Source organism: Pongo pygmaeus, chromosome 3 (assembly GCF_028885625.2).
Source record: "Pongo pygmaeus isolate AG05252 chromosome 3, NHGRI_mPonPyg2-v2.0_pri, whole genome shotgun sequence".
Taxonomy (NCBI): Eukaryota; Metazoa; Chordata; class Mammalia; order Primates; family Hominidae; genus Pongo; species Pongo pygmaeus.
Window position 1 is genome coordinate 118,937,895 of NC_072376.2, and position 21,248 is coordinate 118,959,142.

Below are 21,248 nucleotides of genomic sequence, written 5' to 3' on the forward strand. Positions count from 1 at the left end.
TGTGACCACTATTAAATGAATCATTAAATAGCATAATCTAATAAACCCTCAATTATATTTTTCTATTCTATTGTTTTCCTATATTCTTTCCACTTAAAATTGCCCAATATTCTAATGCTTATATTTTACTATATAATTTTCTAATAACTAGAAAAATATATATTTGGAAAGCACTCTCCTTCTCCATCCTTTCTTTGCATAATTAATCAGCTTCTAACTTTCTCTTTTTTCCTTACCTCAACTCCCAGAAGAGCAGCCCAGGTTAAACCTCTCATAAGAGGAGGAATGTCAACTCTTGCTTCTTTCCAGATTTGGTTTTTTTTATATGGATAAGCCTAAGATATCAAAAAAGAAATGAAAATGTCTCAAATTACCTAGCGCCATCTTTTAGTCTAGACAGTTCTGAATATACCCATGATAAAACTTAAGTGACTTGCAATAAATTTCAAAGTAATGTGCAATTATTGTGTCTGGTGTTATTAATACATATAAATAAGCAGTGGAATGAATCCCCAACACCTTGAAAAACTTGTATTATATAATTAAGAAGAGCAGCTGATTCTGTTTTTTAATCCTTCCTCTCTATTTGATGCTCTGGGGGGATTTTAAATGAATCAGATGGAGGATAATAGTACCAGTCTCATACGGGTTAAATAAGATAATGCAGGTAAAGCACTCTGTTAAAAACGTGGTGATAGAGAAGTGATCAATAACTATAAGCTACTATTATGAGTACTTCTGCATTTTGCATATAAAGTTGTACTTTTATAAATTTGTGTCTTAGGAGAAATTTCTAGAAGAGTATTAATAGGACAAAGGACACAGATGTTATTAAGGTTCTTGATATATGCATTCAAATTGTTTTACAAAATGTTTCAGTACATTCACATTTATTCCAACAGAATGAGAGTTCCAATATCATTGCATCTGTGCTCACTTTGCTAATGCAGTATGGAAAATCACTCCTATTTTAATTTGTATTTTTTTTCATTCCTAGTGAAGATGAACAATTTGAACAGATTTACTAGTTGTATTTATATTATGTACTCTATCCATTTCTCTGTTTCAATATTGATGTTTTTCCTGTTGACTTTTAAGTCTTCTTTTAAAAAATAAAGACATTATTCCTTTTTCAACATGATTTTCCATATATTACCACACCTTGTTTTTACTTTTTTACTTTTTAATTTTACTTACTAAGAACATGTATCATTTTTAAAATTAAAGAAAGCTAACTGAACAAGATAGATCATAAAAATTAATCTTCTTATTACTCAAGATTCCCTAAGAATTATCGAAAAAATAAATTAAAAAAAATTCCATATGGGCTATTGTTAACACTTTATACTTTAGAATCCATACCTTTAGCAGCCTGTCAAAGAGAATAATTCTATTTAGTTGGTACTCTGTGTCCTTCTCTCTGATGATTAAAGGGAGAGTGGCAGCTGCAGACAACTCATTATTGCTGTTTGAATGAGGTAAATTAGACTGGCTGTAAAAGAGAACAAAAGCAATAAAAAAAAAAAAATGGACAAAAGGTACAAAATTTTCTTTTTTTCCCTAACTCTACCAACAGTGATTTCAGAAAAAGCACAAAATTTTAATAAACCAGAACCTCAGGTTATTATTTTCTATTTAGGAAACATATTTCAAAGAAAATGTATAAAATTCTTATCAATCTAATATAAATAGAAAGAAAAATAAATCTAAAATGCGACTACATATACTCACTCATCTTCAAGTAATGGGTAAAATGCTTCTCCACCAACATCTTTCAATCTCTGTGTATTTAAAGACAAAATATTTATGTATCAACATATTGGGCAGAAACCCTGATCTGTGTTTAAAAAGACAAGTAATATAACAACTATAAATTTATAAAGGGACCTAGAAAAGTATAAAATAGATTCTAAAAATCAGTTCTTACCATAAACATGCAAGCATGCAATGCCTCTACTGATTAAGGTTTGGCTGTGAAAAACAACTTTTCTTTTTTTTTTTTCTTATCTGTAGTTATCACTCATAAATGTTAGAGACTTATCATGATATATTTTCCAAACACAACTCAGAATTACTAGCACTAGTATAAAACTTAATGAATCGGAAAAAAGTTTTAAGTTATATGAAGAAAGATGATTAAAAAGAGGTACTATATAGCCATGTATATACTAAAAGAACAACTTAGATTTATTTTTGCTTTGGCATAATACAAGCTAAGTCAAAAAGAAAGGTGCTTGAAAAAGGATTCCAAAACATTTCTCACATTATATTTTGAACACGTATGATTCAAACAGCTAATAAATCAATGGACAGAGTTCACTTAATGACAAAATCATTTTAATAAATGTTGTTCCAAATAACAACCCTGACAGGATTACAGGTATTCTTCAAAATCATAAGCAGGAAGGCAGTAATAAAGTGTTAACCACATCCTAAGCAAGGTGATTAAAGTTAATGCCATCTTGCCTGCTGCTCTGCTGTTCAACTTCCAACTTGAAGGCAGAATGTCTGCTCCCATGGGGACTGACATAGAAGTTCAAGCTGTGTGTGCAGCAAGCACTGATCTTCTGTTGATTAGAGTCCTTGTGCACCCATGTGAGTTATTCCCAGAATTTTTAAAGCTTAAGAAAAATCTTTTACTCAAACTAAGAATTCAGCAAACACTGAATTTATGCCTGGTTCTACTCTAAAAATCAATGTGCTATGTACTTATCCTATTTTAAAAAACCTTTAGGTATATCTTTCATATATTAAAGTTTTAAGTAAAGAAATAAAATTTTCCCAAGTTTTACTGCATTATTAATACACATAAATCTTTTTAAAGATTAGTTTTCAGTATACTGTATGTCATAGATTTTATCTAATAAGTATCTTGTTTGTCTTTTCTAAATAAAAATTTAGCACATTAGGATTTTTAAAAGGTGAATGAAAACACTAAAGATAAAAATTATTATATGGTTTCCATATCATTTTAAGATTCAGCAAATTAATATTTCTTAATAACTACAGAAGAAGAGTATTTTAAATTTCACAAGTAGAACTGTAAAGGAATTGAAACATTTAGATTTGAAGCCTACATTCATTTAACTTGGATTATATTTAAATTGAAGAAACAAATTAAGAGCAAAACAAAATCAGCTGAAATCATATATTTTGGATGTAATTTATTGTTTGCTGCAGGGTATTGTTACTTATTTTGTTACTTTCCACATCCTTTCTTTCAAAGAGATTATAAATTCAGAGTATTGAGTAGGAATAATTATATATTTTAATTTTCTGTTGCTAGCATTATGGCAGACAAGAGATTCTAATACTCTCCTACTACATAACATGTAAAATATTAAATGGTTAGATAAGCTTTAAAACATAAGGAAAATGCAGTGATAACAGATATAAAACCAGGCCTAGAGAGAAAGGAGTTAATAACTGTGGTCTAGAGATTTGGAATATAATGGGATAAAGGTTTGGGAACCTACATAACAGACCTTCAGAATGGAGAAGATCCTTCTAAAGCCACGTAAAGAAAAAACTAGGGGAATTGCTAGCTTAGACAGAAAACAAGGATAGGTACCTATTTCAGCTTTGGCTATGAATGGTTAAAAATAAAAAGGCTAGGACTTCCACTTTCTTATACAAAATATAAACAGCTTAGAAGGCATCATTCTTCCTCCAACAAGAAAAATGCTGAACAAACTGAAAATCAAAAACTCGTCTCACATCTGTCAGAATCAGAGCATTGTGATGTCCTAAAAGCTGGAGGGACCCTCGAATACAGGGAATCACAGCTCAACAGGAACAGAGCCACTGCTGGAGCCTGTTAAGATCAATTAAAAGGCAATTATCTAATACTTGCAGGCTGAGCACAGACTAATATGAGAGAGAAAAACTGGAGGCCCAGCCGTAGGGAGGCCTTCCTTGCTTCCATGAGATTAACCTCCACAGGTCCCACAAGTTCTCAGGATGAAGATCTGAGAAAAATACCCTTGACTTCCTGCAGGGGGAGGTGGAAAGTAACCAATCTGAAATACAGCCAGAGTACTCTGTTTTCCTTAAGAGAGGCCTGTCTTAAAGGGAAACTCTTCCGTCAGGTCTTAACTAACTTGGGTTTTGCAGAAATCTAACCAACTTGGGAAGGAAATATTCAGCTCCAGTCCACTCTAGTCTTTGATGTAGGGGAACAGAAATACCCAACTCCAGCCCCTCTAGCTTTCCTGTCTCATGTTTGGGAGGAGGAGTGGGAGAAGCTGAGAAGCCTTGTGAAGGTCACAGCCCAGGAACACAGGCTCACTAAAAAACTGGGACTTACTGATAAGATTATAAAATACTTCTCCCCTATACTTTACTATATTAATAGGGCTTCTATATAATAACAGGATTCATTCCTTCATTTAGTTATTATATAGGAAGAGAACATATAACATCGAATGAAGAGAAGTACCATGGAGGAAAAAAACAAAACAGGATAAAGAATACAAGGGATAGGTGTGGCATTGCTATTTTATAAAGGATGGCCAACAAAAGCCACCAATAGGTGACATTTTAGCAGAGAATGTAAAGAAAAGAAATGGAAGCACCGAAAGAGTGTTACAGGCAGTGGGAAGAGCAAGTTTAAAGGCGTTGAAACATATAACTTTAGAAAATGATTTAAAAACAAAATAAACAACCTGAGTAAACTTATAACTATTAAGCAGACTGAATTAATGATTACACCCAAATAGGGATAAGCAGCCCTTACAATATGGTTTTAAAGCTAACTCCCATGAAACATTCAAGAAATAGATATATGTAATCATATAAAGTCTTTCAGAAAATAGAAAAAAAAGGCAACACTTTCCTATTTATTTTATGAGACTAGTATACCCCTGATACCAAACTAGCATGGTGCAGTAAAAGAAAAGAAACTCACAGGCCTATCTCAAATAGAAACAGAAATGTAAAAATTCTAAACAAAATATTAGAAAATCAAAACACAAAAGTATAAAAAAGGAAAAATGGAATCATGATCTGTTTGGGTTTATCCCAGAAATATAAACATGGCTCAACATTGAAAAACCCCATCAATATAATTAAATCCATTAACATAATACATAAAAAAGCATATGACCATCCAGTAAAAACACTCAGTGGAATTCAACACCCATTCATAACAAAACTTATAAGTAAGAATAGAAGACCTCCATAACTCAATGCAACAAATATCATACTTAATTATGAAATATAAAAAGCAACCTTTTAAAACCAGAAATTACACAGGAATGCCCACTATTTGTTTCTATTCAATAGTGTTATAGAGGCTCAGCAAAAATAATGAGAAAAGATGAAGTGAGTAGATAAGAATTGGAAATGAAGGAAAAAACACTACCTTAATTCACAAAGAAAACCACAGAGAATCTATAGACATATTATTTAAAAAAGAATAGGTTCAGCAATGTTGCCTGACACAAAATCCACATAAAAAAAATCAATTGTGTTACTAATCATGCACAAAACAGTAGTTGAAATGGTATTTTAAAAAATATTATTGATTTACTTTTTAAAATCCTCTACTGGTATACTTAAGATTTGGTACATTTTACTATATGAAAAAATATTATTGATGTATATTTTAAACTCATCTACTGGTATACTTAAGATCTATACATTTTACTATATTAAAATTTTGCCTAGAAAAGAACTATAAACAAATCTTTAATGTGTAAGCTGAATTGTAGTAATGTCTTCCTTTTACTTTGAAATGCAAGAACAAAAAATATGATGGATTGATGAATAGCTAGAAAGATAGACAGACATGTGATAAAGCATGTAAAATGTTAATTATAGAATCTAGGTCAGGGATTAGCAAACTGTTTCTATGCAGGGCCACATAACAAATATTTTTAGCTTTGTGGGCCATGTAGTCTCTATCGCAACTACTCAATTCTGCCAATGTAGAACAAAACAGCTATACATAATAGGTCAATGAATAGGTCAATGACTTGATTTTGCTAATAGATCATATCAATGCTTGATCTAGGTGGTAAGTTGTTCACTGTAAATGCTTTTCAACTTTTCTGTTTAAAAATTTTTATAAAATGTTGGAAAAAATCATACTCATACTTACATATATATATATATATATATATATATATATATTCTATTTACAAGAGCAACAATAAATTACCTTAGGAATAAATCTGATAACTGATATACAGACATTAAAAATAAAATTGTTATATAAAATAAGACAAATAAATGACATGTTTATTTAAGCATGTTCAAGAAATAAAACCCTACATTTTAAATACATCAAATCTCTACAAATTAACCTATAAATTCAATGCAATGTCAATCAAAACCCTATAATTTTTTATGAAGTTCTTTATGATGATCATAAAAATCAGCTAGTAGAGGAAGATGTTAAAGAGCTCCTACTCCATTTTGAGGACAAAAAAACTGAAGGTCTTCCCTTGCTAGATATCAACAGTTCACATAAAACTATAGATTAAGGCAATGTGGTATTTGCTAAAATTAGAAAAACAGGCCAACAAATCAGAATACCAAGGCCCAGAAACATATCCATGCACATAGAAAAAGTTGGTATTATAGATCAAAAAAGTGAAGAGAAAACTATTCAATATATGGTACTGAGACAAGGGGTTATTTTTTTAATCAATGAAATATGATATTGGATACCTTCCTTACAACTTAATCTCAAATAAATTCTAGGTGGATTAAAGAACTAAATGTGAAACAATTATTTAAGTCTTTTATAAGGAAATATATAAAAACATTATAAAATATACTTATAACCTTGCTATTACTTTAAATAAGTTACAAGAAAAAATATATCAAAATATATTTGACTATTAAAGAAAATACTGATAAAAATTTAGAATTCTATTCAATAAAAGAATCAAAATGTTGAAGGAAAAGCCACACATTAGAATATATTTCCATGACATATAGCTCACAAAGATACGATATCAGGGACACAGTTTTAAAAGTCCTCAAATCAATAAGAAATCACTCAACAGAAAAACTGACAAGAGATATGAACTAGTAATACATAGAAGAGGTAGGTGAACTGCTAGAATATGTGAAAAGACTTACAACTGCACTATAATCAGGAAATTAAAATTAGTATTACAGCAAAATACCTTTCTATACCATTAGATTAACAATTTTTTAAAATTTGATAAAAGAAAGTGTTACCAGGTAAATAAAGAAATGAGAACAGTTACCCAATGATGGCGAAAAGATAAACTGATAAAATCATTTTTGTGAACAATCAGGTAATAAAGCTGAAGTTGTACAGATGCAATTCTACTCTGGGGCACATATCTTACAGAAGCTCTCCCATATTTTGTGCAATCAAGGAGGCATACAAGATTTCTTGTGTATCTGTAAGGTTTCAATTAAAGAAAAAAAACTAAAGCAGAACCGTCAAAATATCATTCTTACATTTCTTAGCTGGCATAACGACAATGTCACAGTGGTATCATCTAAAAGCGAGCTTCTATCTCGACCTTGTCCAAAGCTTTCACCATCCTCAAAGAGAAAACTGAAAAGAAATTTTTAAAAATAATATGTACACAAAATCCAGTTTATTGTTTCTTCTAGAAAGTAAAGTTTATTCTAAGTCATCAGTCCCTTCAACAAAAAAGAATTAAACTTTAGATTGGATGTTTAATAAAACAATGTATTGAGATTTCTTCAAACAAATCTCATTTTTAAATATCTCTTGAGTTGGCATGAATATAAGTATAGAGAATTTCAGAAAAACAAAAGTGTCATTTACAACCCTTTGTTCATGCAGTTTCAATGCTAACAGTATTCTCCTGACATTAACCCAATGTGTTCCCGAGAAACTTTATACGTGTAGAAAAAGATAAAGGGAAGATGAAAGAAAAAGCATATTGGATAGTAACCTCATAGAAGAAAGGATATTAAATAATAAATGAATAAAATTTGTTTACAATTTCAATAAATTACTTTTAAGAATCTACATATCCTTTAAACCATTTCTTCTTGGAATTTCCGTAATCTTACCTCTAACTTTCTACTTAATTCAATGTATGAATGGTATAATCAAAGTTAACATTTAAAAATCAGATTAAGAGAGAAAAAAATAGAAACTAGTCAATCCAAACAATACAAAAGTTTAAAAAGAAAAAAATGATGAGCAGATGACTTCTACAGTTGCCTACAATGATCAAAACTAAGTCTAGAAATCTAAAAATTAAAATTTTATTTTATTTTATTTTGAGACAGGGTCTCTCATTCACTCAGGTTGAAGTACAGTAGCATGATCTTGGCTCACTGCAGCCTCAACTTCCCTGGGCTCAGGTGATTCTCCCACCTGCAGCTGCCTGAGTAGCTAGCACTACAGGCACACAACACCACGCCCAGCTAATTTTTTTTCTTTGTAGAGACAGGGTTTTGCCATGTTGCCCAGGCTGATCTCAAACTCCTAGGTTCAAGCAATCCACCTGCCTTGCCTCCCAAAGTGCTGGGATCACAGGCATGATCCACCATGCCCAGCCTAAAATTAAAAATTTAAAGTATTAGTAGAAGTTCAAGAAATTTAGGTTCATATTTTTAGGAATAAACATGAATAGCAATGTTAATAACAATCTTAGCCCCAAGGCTGTAGAGGTATTTAACTTCCAGTCTAATTTCTAGCATATCTTCTTATACAGTTATGCAGATTTTTTTGCAGTACACTAGCACAGTAATGATCTCTGGGACTTGCAGTGAGACCACAGAGTTCATTTACATTTACAAGTATATTTGGAAAAAGAACATAGTTCTTCATAGTAGGAATACTAAGCTAGTTTTTAGTTAACTCTCTTAAATATTCTATTGTGACTTGTGTGTTTTTCATTAACATCAATTATTGTAAGATATTCCCTAATATTAACTTCACTTCAAATAGGTCACAAAGCAAATTACTGATCAAAGACAACTGATGGGAACTCTGCAATTAGAAACTTTGGCCAGTCAAACAAGGTGTTGATTCCAATTGCTTCCAATAATTACTTAGTTGGGATGCCTACCAAAAAAATTTTAAAAACCAATTTTCAAAAAAAAACAAACAAACAATTTTCTTTTTTATTATTACCATATAATTACCATTTATTTATTTATTTAAATTCCCAAGAGAAGTTTCTTTCCTTACTTGGGTAGTGTGCAGATAGGTGGTTTGGATCGAATGATTTCCTTGTTGACAAGCTCTTTCTCCAAGTCACCTCCAGCCAAACACCAAAGGTAATAAACTTCTTCAATAGATCTTTCTGCCAGGTAATCATTATTTATATCTATTAAAAGCAAATTTAAGGAATCATTGTATTATATTTTCTACTTTTATTAAAAGTCAACAGGCAGTAATAGCTGCCATTCTAAAAAAAAATAAACACTGAAGAACAGACTTCCAGTTTCTAGTTCTGATTGTAAGGAGCCTGAAATTTGCTACTCCATCCTAACAACAAATAAAAAGTTGAACAGACTGAAAAATCAACAATTCTTCGATCTGTAAGAGAGGTGAGGACATAGGGCAAACTTCTGTCCCCAGGACAGGAGAATACAGGGAGTTACGGCATTCTGGAACAGACATTCATGAGCAGTGCCTCAGGAACCAGTGCCAAGTTTGGGAAACCTAAACTGTAATTGATAAATTACTGGAGGCTCAGTGTGGACAAGTCTGAGAGTTAAAAACTCCAGAGGGAACTTGTCATAAGGGATACCCCCACACTTTTGTGAGTCTGGAGATTGACAAGGTTCTTACGGTAAATATTGGAGGAAAATGCCCTTATGTTTCCAGCAGTGGCAGAGGAAATGGAACCATTCTGAAATACAATGAGCACTGTTCTTAACAAGGTCGGTCTTCAGGATAAACCGGTTAGTCAGAGCCTAACTCACTTGGATAATATCAGAGCCTAACTGACTTGCAGAGGGGAAATACCAAAATGCAGCCAGCTCTAGCCTTCTATGTGGTGGTTAAGGTATGGGGAACAGAAGCATTCTGTAGTAACTCCTACGATTAGGTCTCAATCTTTAAGTGAGCCAGTGACTCTAGACAGTGTTTCCTTGCTCTTAAGGAGTGGCTGGAACGAGTTGGAGCTTGATATTTCCCCTCTCCTACTGGAGGTATGCCATGACTGGCAAATTCTGATTCAATTTTTGTAATAATTTGAATGCTCCCAGCTGAAAATAATATACTACTAAAAGTGGCTTATAAAGACATTTATTCATCTCTCTTAATAAAATCATAGGTACAGGAGGGGCCTATGCTTATCAAAATTCTAGACCATTTCCTGCATTCAGAAGAGAAGAAAGTGGTGAACCTATGCTGCAGTACCTTTCTTGACAAGAAAATTGGTTTTTTCCCTATAAGTAGCCCTTATGTCCAGCACTTTCATTTAGATCCCATTAACCAAGTCTAGTTCACAAGCTTACTGCCCATAGCAAGGGAAACTAGAAAAAAACATCTGGAATTTTCACCGTTTATAATGAATACATAGTATTGGAAATTTTACACTCTATATTGGAAAAGGAATAAGGGGAGAAAATAGCACATGGGGAGGCAACCAACACAAATTGTTCCTTCCCTCATATCTCAAGGCAATGGCTGGCTGCCTTTTCTGAAGTCTTCCTTGATGTCCCAGACAGAAATACAGAATTAGGTGCTCCTGCTATGCTGCCATTGTGCTATATTCATGCTGACCTTCATTTATAACAGTGATTGTATAACTAAATGTCTGTCTGCCTTCCCATTTGGCATGAATGTTACTTAAAGATACAGTATGTGACACATACCAGGAACTCAATAAATGTTTAACTGAATGAATGTTTAGTAACCATTTTCTGCCATGACTTAAGTTGTAACAACTTTTCAGAATAAAGGTAACTTACTGGTGTCACTAAACCTTACATTCCAAGAGTTGTAATCTTCACACAAGAATTGAAAGTCTAAAAGCTGGTATTCTCTTCAACATGCAGAATATAATGGTATGTAATTCTTATCAATAATATTATTTTTAGAGATCATTTATAAATAAATTATATAGAATATCAGTAACTTAAATATAAAGGATAAACTGTTAGCTCAAATGTGTGTGTGTTAATGTGTATTCTAGCCACTCCTTAAGGGCAAGGAAGCACTTGTCTAAAGGCTAGAGGCACAGGCTCACTTAAAGCTTCAGAACTAATCACAGGATTGACTATAGAACGCTTCTGTTAACTTTAACCACCACACAGAAGGCTAGAGCTGGCTGCAATTTGCTATTTCCCCTCACCAGTTCAGTTAGGCTCTGATATTATCCAAGCAAGTTAGACTCTGACTAACTATATATATATATATATATTTGTGTGTGTGTGTATATACTTTGTTTTTTGTTGTTGTTGTTGTTTTGTGTAGAGACAGGATATCTCTACGTTGACCAGGCTGGTCTCAAATGCCTGGCCTCAAGTGATCCTCCCTCTTTGACCTCCCAAAGTTCTGGGATTATAGGTATGAGCCACTGCACCCAGCCAGTCAGTTACATTTTAATCACTTCCAGAATTGTCTCTTAATTCCCATGATCCCACTAATATATATTGTTGATAAATTCAAAACTGAAAGTAGGACAAGGAAACTTCTTTAAAAACAAGGCTCATATTATTTTCTATGCTTTAATTTATCATTACCTTTACAAAACTGACTGATATCCTCAGGCAGAGTTAAATCAGCACATCTCAGAGAAGATGAAAACAGACTGGCAGGTTTGGTAAAGGGGGTATATAAAGGTGATACCTCACTGAACACTTTGTCCTTCATTAATTCATCTGGGGTTGGCCTTGAGAACATTTAAAATACAGAGCATGAATGAAAGTCATAAAAAATTTCCTAGAATAATGGCAAACATTCAAGAGAATGGATAAAAGTCTTAAATACCTCATTAGCACAGAAAATAATACAGCTCTCCTTTGCAGAGTCTAGATGCATACTTTCATATTATAATCAAATAACTGTGAGTAAATACTGAATTTTTTTTACTTATGTTGTACTTTACCTCATGATGTATCAAAAATATCATTCCATAAAAGCTTCTGCATTGTTTACTTTTAGCCTGACTAGCATTCACCTGCTTTACTGAATATCTTAAATAATTAAATAATATTTATGCAAACTATTATAATAATACCATTTGGCTTTTCTTCCTGTCCTTTAATGTGGTACATTCACACAAAACTATTTCTCTCTAACATGTCTTGATAAAGTTGTTTTTCTAAAGGCAAATTTGTATACATTATTTTCAAACATTATATACTAAAGGAATTTAGGGATAGCTGTATGACTAGTAGTGACATCATCAAGTCAAAGTCAATTAATGAAACTTCTAAGAAATCCTTTTTTATTATCAACAATTGTTAGTTTATCACACCACTTGTCCAAGTTCACTGCTATAATACATATTGACAACAAACTTTTATTCTCATTTCACTGATGTTATTATTGGGTCTAGGAATACCTACATTACACAGTTTAGTTAATATTCTATTTAAAAGCTTGGAAATGAACTAATAACTTCTTTAGTATATGTCAGTTTTCTGACCGTGGTTTAACTTTAATTACTTTTTCATTTATTCACAAAAAATGAAAGCTTACATCATTCACAGTTATGATACTGATGTCATTTATATACTACTACATATGTACATTATCTTTATTTAATCCATTATATTAAAACAAATAAGAAAAAAATCAATTGCTTATGTGTAAAGGATCTCAATGTAATCCCAATCTCTAAATAATATCAACCTCTTAGAAGGATGGAAGGTAAGGCACTTCTTCAAAAGATCTATCACAGTTTCAGGAAGCTCCTGGTAAATAAAGAGAGAAAATAATTAATTAAAATGATCAATTTTAGAAATACACTTTATTCAAATGTTTGCTAATCTAGAAGGTTTTGATGTTTTTAAAGTTTTTATTTGTACTTTATACACATTTAGTCACTGTGAAAAAGCAAATACTTAAAGAGAAATAAGCATTGCTTTAAAATAGCTTCCAACTGGATCCCAAGTGTGTAAAATAAATTTTCGTTAACAGATTGCTATGGTTTGAATGTGTTCCCTCCAAAGTTCAGGCTTCATGAACTTTGAAACTTAATGGCCAATGTGATGGTATTAAGAGGTGAGGCCTTAAAGAAGTAATTAGGTCACAAGGGCTCTTCCTCTGGTGAATGGCATTAAGAGGCTTATAAAGGTGAGACTTCACATAGCAATTGCCTAGCTTGCCCTTCCGCCTTGTAAGGACAGTGTTTCTCTCTCAGAAGACTGCAGCCCTCACCAGACAACCAAATGTACTGGTGCCTTTAACTTGGACTTCCTAGTTTCAATAACTGCGGAAAAATAAATTTTTGTCTTTATAAGTTACCCAATATCAGGTATTTTGTTGTAGCAGCAAAAATGGACTAAGACCCAGATTAATGACAAACCTTTATAATGTCCAAACAACCATGCTCTTCAGCCAGAACTAGTAAAGTGTCATCTACACAGTCTATAAAACAGAAAAACTATATGAATAAATGCTGCTTTTCTAATCTGTCCAACAAATCAGAAAATAAACTGATCAAAAATGTTTTAATGGAGTAATGCAATTTTGGAACTTAAAATACTGAAAACTTTATCATTTTGTTAAATTTCTTTACACGTTTTGATAAAAATGAAAAGTTTCAGATAAATACTAATTGAATAACTGACACTGAAAGATATCAGCTTAAATAGTTTGATAAAGGAGCAATTCCTTTACAAGGAAGGTAAAGATATTCTAGCTCTCTCTGTCTCTCTCTAAATATATACATGCAGACACACACAGCTGACCCTTGAACAACATGGGTTTAAACTGCACAGGTCCACTTATATGTGGATTGTTTCCAACCAAACATGGGTTGAAAATACAGTATTTGTGGATGCGAAATCTGCATGTATGTAGGACCGACTTTTCATACACATGGGTTCTGTGGGGCTGACTGTGGAACTTGAGTATACATGGATTTTGTTACATATGAGGGTGCTAGAACCAATCGTCTTCAAGAAATGGCTGTATATAAACAGCGCTTTTTAAGAAGGCTTTGTAGTGTTTTTATTTTTCCATGATTACAAAACTAATTTATTTTTATTATACATAATTTGGAAAATGTACTTACATTTATTTGGGAATTTAAAGTATAAGTTTAGGTTACAGACCACATTTAAGAATCTCCAAGGCTTCTTAATAGCTGTAGTATCAATCTTTGTAATTAAATGTGGTAAATCTGGTAAAACTTTTGCAAATTTATTTATAATTCATTATTATTTAATGTTTACTAATACTTTCCTGTACATATTCTTCTTTGTAAATGTTTTTAACTTGGATACTAATCTGTCACTCTTTTGCATAAAGTGTTCTATCACTGTTTTTCTCTCCTTAATTACCAAACATGCTTAATTAATTCCACTCTAAAGTAGATTACATAAATGTTTATTAATTTGAATTATACATGTTTGGATCCACATACATAAAAATTCATATGAGCCTTTTCTAAGCAAAAATCAATATTCTTCTTGAGTAGTTATTTGTACATGATTCATCAAATAGAAAGATAGCCCAAAAGTTAAGATACATTGTCTGAAGGTAAACTGCTACAGAAATACAATTTTATATTCTCATATTTTGATTTCACAAGTTAATTTACTTGGCTAGATCATAAAGCTGAGATTATTTCCATCTAGGTTAAAACTCCTCAGAGAATAAGGAAATTTCTGCTGTAATATTTTAGAAGGGACCTCATATGCTGTTCTGCTGATCATTACCACTGATCATTAGCAACTTGAGTAAAGGTGGAATATTTCAGTGTACTCACTATTTCAAAAGAATACATCCTCAATGTGCATGATTACTAATAGTTACTAAGTTATATTTGTATTTGAAAGATAAGCAATTGTATGACACTTACCCAAAGTAAGCAGAAATTTTAGTCTTTCAGAAATATCCAAGCTCTGAAATAATTTTCTTCCCTAAATGAGAAAAGAAATTTGTATTAATATTTACACGTTTTTTTCTAGGAAGGCATTTTTCTCCCCTTATAGCTGAAACTGATTTTATCAGGCAACTCTACTTATCTCCAAAAGTTTTATTGGATTTTTAAAGTCAGCTCCACTAAAGAAAAATTACTGGTGAAATAACGTTTTAGAAAGTGTTGCATAATATGTATCATTTAAACATTTCATACATCTAAGGGTCATTACATTCTAGTTTGATGTAAGCGTTATTCACTTTTGAGATCCACACATACTTGGATATCTAGATGTATTCTAGGCCACATGGAGTCGTACTTTATTGAGACCAAGATGCCTCCTGGGTAAGACTGATTATACCCTTTCGTCTACCGAGCTAATTCTTACTTAAATATCATGATGCAGGTAGTCTGCTTCTCCATTAAAAAAACTTCATAACACTCCTTCCTCTTACCACAATAACTTCAGACAGCCATCCTTCATGCTCCTACAGCACCTGGTATATTTTAAGATACACACATTATATTTTAATTATTTCCTTATTAGTCTGCCTCAGGAGGCTCCTTGGTATAAGGTCTGGAGTCAAACACTTATACCTTCAGCATTGATGAGTTGAGCAATGATTGTGTGCCAAATTGGACTCTTCCACCACCAAATAGTTATATAAATTTGGCAAACTACTTAACCACCTGAAGTCTCACTTTTCTCATCTGTAAAATTAAAATATTAACTGTACATATACCACAGGTTATGGTGAGGGTTACGTAATGCAGAATATGCTTCATTAATGTTCGCTATCATTATATTTCTCTTATCATAAACAAATTAAGCTTATATGATCATTTAAATAAACTTAGAAGGAAAAGGCTTAAGATTACCTGGTGTTTATAGAAAAAAGAGAGAAGAAAAAATGTTCTTAAACACTTATCAAATCAGAACTACAGGTAGAGATCATTAAAAAAAGCTGCTATTCTTCTCAATCTTACATTACTGTCATATCAGTCTTCTAAAAACGTATTTTTGATTTCAATATCTTGTTAAACTTTTAATGGTACTCCATATATCTTATATAACTTAATATAAACATCTTAACTTTGTAAAAATATACACATTATAGAGATATCAAAATAATATACATCTGGTAACATTTACATTCACACTTAGTAAAAGTATGTTTCTAGAGATGCCAAAAAATATGTGAAATTATCAAACATGATTAAGTCAAATTAAGCCTTTTCTCCTCTATGTAATTAATTTGCACAGCAAAAACATACTATTATTAACTTTCTTCTCCAAAAGATTATTCCAATAAATGCACAATTTCCTTTTATCATATTAATATTTCTTTATACATACCACACAAAGCTCAAATAAAATGATTCCAAGAGACCATACATCTGATTTGGGGCCAGAAGGCAATGGTTTTTTACTTGGCATGTGATCAGTGGTTTTGAAAATTCCCTGTGCAATTACCTCAGGGGCCAAGTATGAGGGATACCTGTAATGATACATTAAAATAATGAATAATTACAACAGGGAAAGAAGCGATAGTACATTTTTACAATCAATACGGTAAGATCTATGTAAAAGTCTCATGCAATTAAATTAACAACTGTTGCTAGAAAGCATTCTAAACTAACCATCATAATACAGACCTTTAATGTCAAGGAATCAAGAGTAAATATACACAAGTCTGAAATAGTTTTAAAACCTTCATGTCTCCCTCCAGCATTAACTCCTTTATTTGCTTTTCTCTGTGTTTTTAACACAGTCCTCTAGGCTTCCAAGTGTTTTTCCTTCCTTCTTATTGCCTATCTTCCCTTAATGCTGAATTAATATTTAAACTGCATTTTATCTTTTAAAAAAGTATTTATTTTTAGTAGTAAGAATGTTAATGCTATAAAAAAGATATAAATTAAAAAGTAGAACTCCTATCTCTACACCCCTGTCACCCATCCATATTTATGTATATACAACTTTGTCCACCCATCACCTCTGCCCCACATGGTGAAATACTATACATATTGCTATGTACCTTTTTTCCACTTAAAGTGTATTTTAGAGATTGTTCTTTAAAAACACAAGTATAGAGTTTCCTCATTCTTTTTGAAAACTGCGAATAATTTCATTGATGCACTTAATTTGATGAAACAAAAACATTTTGGAACTTCTATTCTTTTGATATGAGAATGAATAATGAGATGAATATATTATGACTATTACATATCCCACAAGTATATAAATATAAATGACAGATACATTCTTAGAAGTGGCATTCCAAGATCATAAGGTATGTGCATTTTAAATTTTGATTTGTCACACCAAGTTGCCCTTTGGAGAGGTTTTATCAATTTATATTGTCATAAGTAATACATGAGGGTGCCTATTTCCTCACAACTTCACTGACATAAAAAGTTTTTTGAAAACTGGTTCAGCAAATATTGAATAAACACAAAACACTGCCTATTAAATATGAATCAGGTATAAAGAAGAAAGCTTCAATGAACACCCATGTACCAAGAAGCAGTTTAAGTGAAGAACATAAAATTATCACCAAAAGTCCCTTTGTGCTTCTCCCTGATTGTATCTCCATCCCTGTTCCTCCAGAGGAGAAGGTGCCTGGAATTTTGTGTTTGTCATTCTCTTCCATTTCCTGATGGTTTTACCATGTTTGCATCCCTAAAAAATGTACTGTTTAGTCAAGCATATCTGAACTTTATAACACTGGAATTAGGATGACTGTATTCTTTTGCTTTTTCAATCAAGATTATCTATATGGTTGCATGAAGCTGTATCCATTAAATTCTTGTTTCTATTATATGAATGTAACATAATTTATACATTCAAATGGCAATGGCATTTAAGCTGTTTCCTGCTTTTTATTATTAACATTATAAACGTTGCACAGAATGCCATGTATGGTATACATCTGCAAAAAGTTCCCAAGGTTAACAACCTAGAACCAAATTTCTAAGCCATAGGATATGTGCACTTTCTACTTCATTACACAGTGCCAAATGTTTTTCAAAAGGAGTTATACCAATCTATACACTTGCCAGCAGTGAATGACTGTTTCTATTGTTTTACTTCTTCACCAACACTTGATATTTGACAGACTTTTTAATGTTTAACAATCTGGTATATAAAATCTATTGTGGTTTTACTTTGCATTTCCTTGAAAATTAATGACATTGAGGCATATGTTCATATGTTTATTAGTCATTTGGGTTTATTAATGTGTGATATGTCCATTCAAGTCTTTTGCTTATTTCTCTAGTTGTTTTGGGGTCCCCAAGACCACTCTCATGTTTAGAAATTCACTAGAAGGACTTACAAGACTTAGCAAATAAGTGTACTCACAGCTAAGATTTATTACAGTGACGTAGTAAGGGCATAGCTGGATCACAAGGGACAAAGACAGAGAGGGAGTTTCCAGGAACCTATATACAGGCTTCCTTATGCTCTCTCCCTCCTATCAGGGATCACACAGAATATATTCTTCTTCCAGCAACAAAAATATAGGACCATGTATGTGATGTATCTTTCGTTTTCTTTTTTTTTTTTAACTTCTTTCCAATCTTGAAGAACAAATGTTATGTGATATTTCTGGCCAGAGAAGCTCATTGAAAATCCAAGGATTTTATTTGGGACTTGTCACACAGGCACTCTCTGCCTGGCATGTACAAAAATTCAAGAACTCAAGAAGGAAAGCAAGTGTTCAGCATAAAACACTTTGGTTGTTTACAAGCACAGTAAACTAGCCTCAGCAGTTAGGGATCCATGGGGACATTTCTGCAATCCAAGTTTCAAGGCAACAGCCAAGGGCAAACATTGCTAGCAGGATTTAGTTTCTAAGGATAGCAGTCTTAGGCTTCCTATGATAATCTTTTACTGCACAGTTGTTCTTTAATTCCAGATACTAATGTGTTCTTCAGTAATTATGACTTGAAATATTTTCTACCACTTTGTCGTTTTGTCTTTTCTTTCTCTCTATGGCATCTGTTTATAAATGAGAAGTTCCTATCTTTCAGTTGAATTAAACTTTTTTCCTTATACTTAATGATTTTGTCAAAATAATCTGTTAATTTTCTCAAAATTTCAGTTTAGCCTTTTATATTTAAGTTTCTTGATTCATCTAGAATTCATTTTTCATATGATGTCAGATAAGGTACAACTTATTTTCCTACATAAATAAGCAATTGAGCCCTGTTCCCTTTATTGAAATCTTTCTCCCCAAGTAGTCTGCAGTGCCGGCCCTATACTAAATCAAATCTCCACACATACATAGGTTTGTTTCTTGGCTCCCTCAACTGTTCATTTGGTCAATTTGCCTAAGAGTATACTATTACACTATTTTAAATAAAATATTTTTATATAAAATATATTTTATTAAATAATTACTGATAATTGTTAAGACCTCTCAAAACATACATACCTTTTAGTTTCTCTTTGGGAAAATGCAGGCTTTTTGTAGGTGTTTGTTCTTTACACACATTTTAAAACTATCTTGCCAAGTATTTTCTCTTTCACATACAGTTGAATTTTTATTGAAAATAGATAAGATATAACGACAGGTTATAGAGAACTAACATCTTTACAATACTGACCCTAACAATCTATAAACATGGTACCTCCATATTTATTTAGGTCTTCTATAATGTCTCTCAAAAAGATTTATATTTTTTCCATAAAGGAACATATCACGGGATTTTGTGGTGTCACTTTGTCAGGTGGAAACCTCTGTGGCCAGTGGTGCCTTTGCCTGAGTTTTGCTGGGACCCACTGGGCTCGTTCTATCCACTTGGCCTGGCAGGCTGTGCTCAGCTCGTGCTACTGGCCTGGATGCCACGCCAGCCAAGGGAGAGCCAGGCATGGAGTGGCAAGGGGTGTATGAGTGAGTGTGGGGTCTGGCCACTGTGCACAGCCAGGCACACTGGCTGTGGCATGGCAGGCAGGTCCAGGTGCTGGCATAGGCACTGGCTCCCTGCAAGGCTGTGGTTGGACCAGGTGCGCTGCAAGCAGCTTCCATGGCTGGCACCAGGGAACATGGTTGTGCACGGAAACTTGGAGATGCCAGGAACTGCAGAGCCCCAAAGAGAGTGTCACAGCCCTGGCTCAGAAAGCTCCTAGGTCTGGGCTCCCCAAAGGGCTGCAGCTCCTCTCTCCTTCTGTCTTCTTTCCTTGCCACCCGTAATGTGGCAAGCAAGAGGTTGTTTCAGCCCTGTTTGTTAATAGCTGTTTTAGCTCTGCCATTTGGCAGTTCCCAAATTCTTGTCCTGCATCCAAGAAGAATAAGGTACGTGGACAAGTGGAGGGTGAGCAAGGTGAAGAGATTTATTGAGCTACAGAACACCTAACAAGACCCACAGTGGGTAGTTCCCCTCCACAGGCAGGGTGTCCCAATGAGTGTTCAGCACTCAGCTGGGAAGAGATCCTAGGGTGGATAGCTTCTCCCCTCAGGTGGGGTGTCCCTATGAGTGTTCAGTCCTCAGCAGAGAGAAGACCCTGGGGTGGGTAGCTCCTCTCTACAGCTGGCCATCCATCATCTGCTCAAGTCTGGCTGAGTCCAGGGTTTTTATGGTCCTCAGAGGGAAGAAGTGCATGTCCAATGGTCCATGGGCGGCCATGGGTGGGCCCAGAAAAAGCACCACAAGTTCCCACTCAGGTCCACGGGACCTGCAGCCCATCTCCCACGCTTCAGGCCCTCCTGGGCTTGAAGGCGGGGCTTCACCAGGGACCTGCCCCCTTCTACCCAGGAACCTGTCTGACTCCTGTTGCTCTTCATGGTGCCCAGGCTATTCATGCCATGGAGCGCCTGCCCGCCAGCACTGAGCTGCCCTCAGCCCGCCTTCGGACTCCCTCCCTTGCTTGTTGGTGTCTGAAGTCCACAGGTGGTCAAGGCAGCAGGGGACCGGAGTGTCAGTGCTGCCTCGAGTGTGCACACACCCAGCCGGGGTCCAACAGCACCTGGGCTTGGCCCCAACATTGCTCCAAGATCAGAGTGGGTACAGGGAGCAGGGAGAGGCCAGGCAGCGGGAGTAGAAATTGCAGAGCCTACAGCTGCACCTGGGAGAACAGGGCTCCTGCCTGCTTCCGGCCCCCAAGAGCACAGGGCGGCCTGGGTCTGCAGCACCAACTTGGGCAGCTGCAGCTGTGCCCGGGAAGGTGGGGCTCCTGCCTGCTCCTGGCCCCCATAGGCTCCGTGAAGTGACAGCCCCAGCAACACCTCCCCC

At 34.0% G+C, this 21,248-nt stretch overlaps 1 protein-coding gene across 6 annotated transcripts in view; it reads right to left on the minus strand.

Moving 5' to 3' along the window:
• TBCK (TBC1 domain containing kinase) overlaps positions 1-21,248 on the minus strand; it is a 266,911-nt gene that overhangs the window by 186,187 nt on the left and 59,476 nt on the right. For 5 of the 6 annotated variants that reach the window (XM_054484087.2, XM_054484088.2, XM_054484089.2 and 2 more), the window contains exons 6-15: positions 16,372-16,513; positions 14,955-15,015; positions 13,455-13,516; positions 12,779-12,840; positions 11,665-11,813; positions 9,158-9,296; positions 7,441-7,540; positions 1,732-1,781; positions 1,363-1,492; positions 237-335 (exon numbers count right to left, since the gene is read on the minus strand). In XM_054484087.2, the coding sequence (XP_054340062.1) occupies positions 237-335; positions 1,363-1,492; positions 1,732-1,781; positions 7,441-7,540; positions 9,158-9,296; positions 11,665-11,813; positions 12,779-12,840; positions 13,455-13,516; positions 14,955-15,015; positions 16,372-16,513 (994 nt within the window). Of the gene's footprint in view, positions 1-236; positions 336-1,362; positions 1,493-1,731; positions 1,782-7,440; positions 7,541-9,157; positions 9,297-11,664; positions 11,814-12,778; positions 12,841-13,454; positions 13,517-14,954; positions 15,016-15,469; positions 15,489-16,371; positions 16,514-21,248 lie in introns of those variants that run through there. The other variant, XM_063663960.1, reaches the window with a different exon arrangement.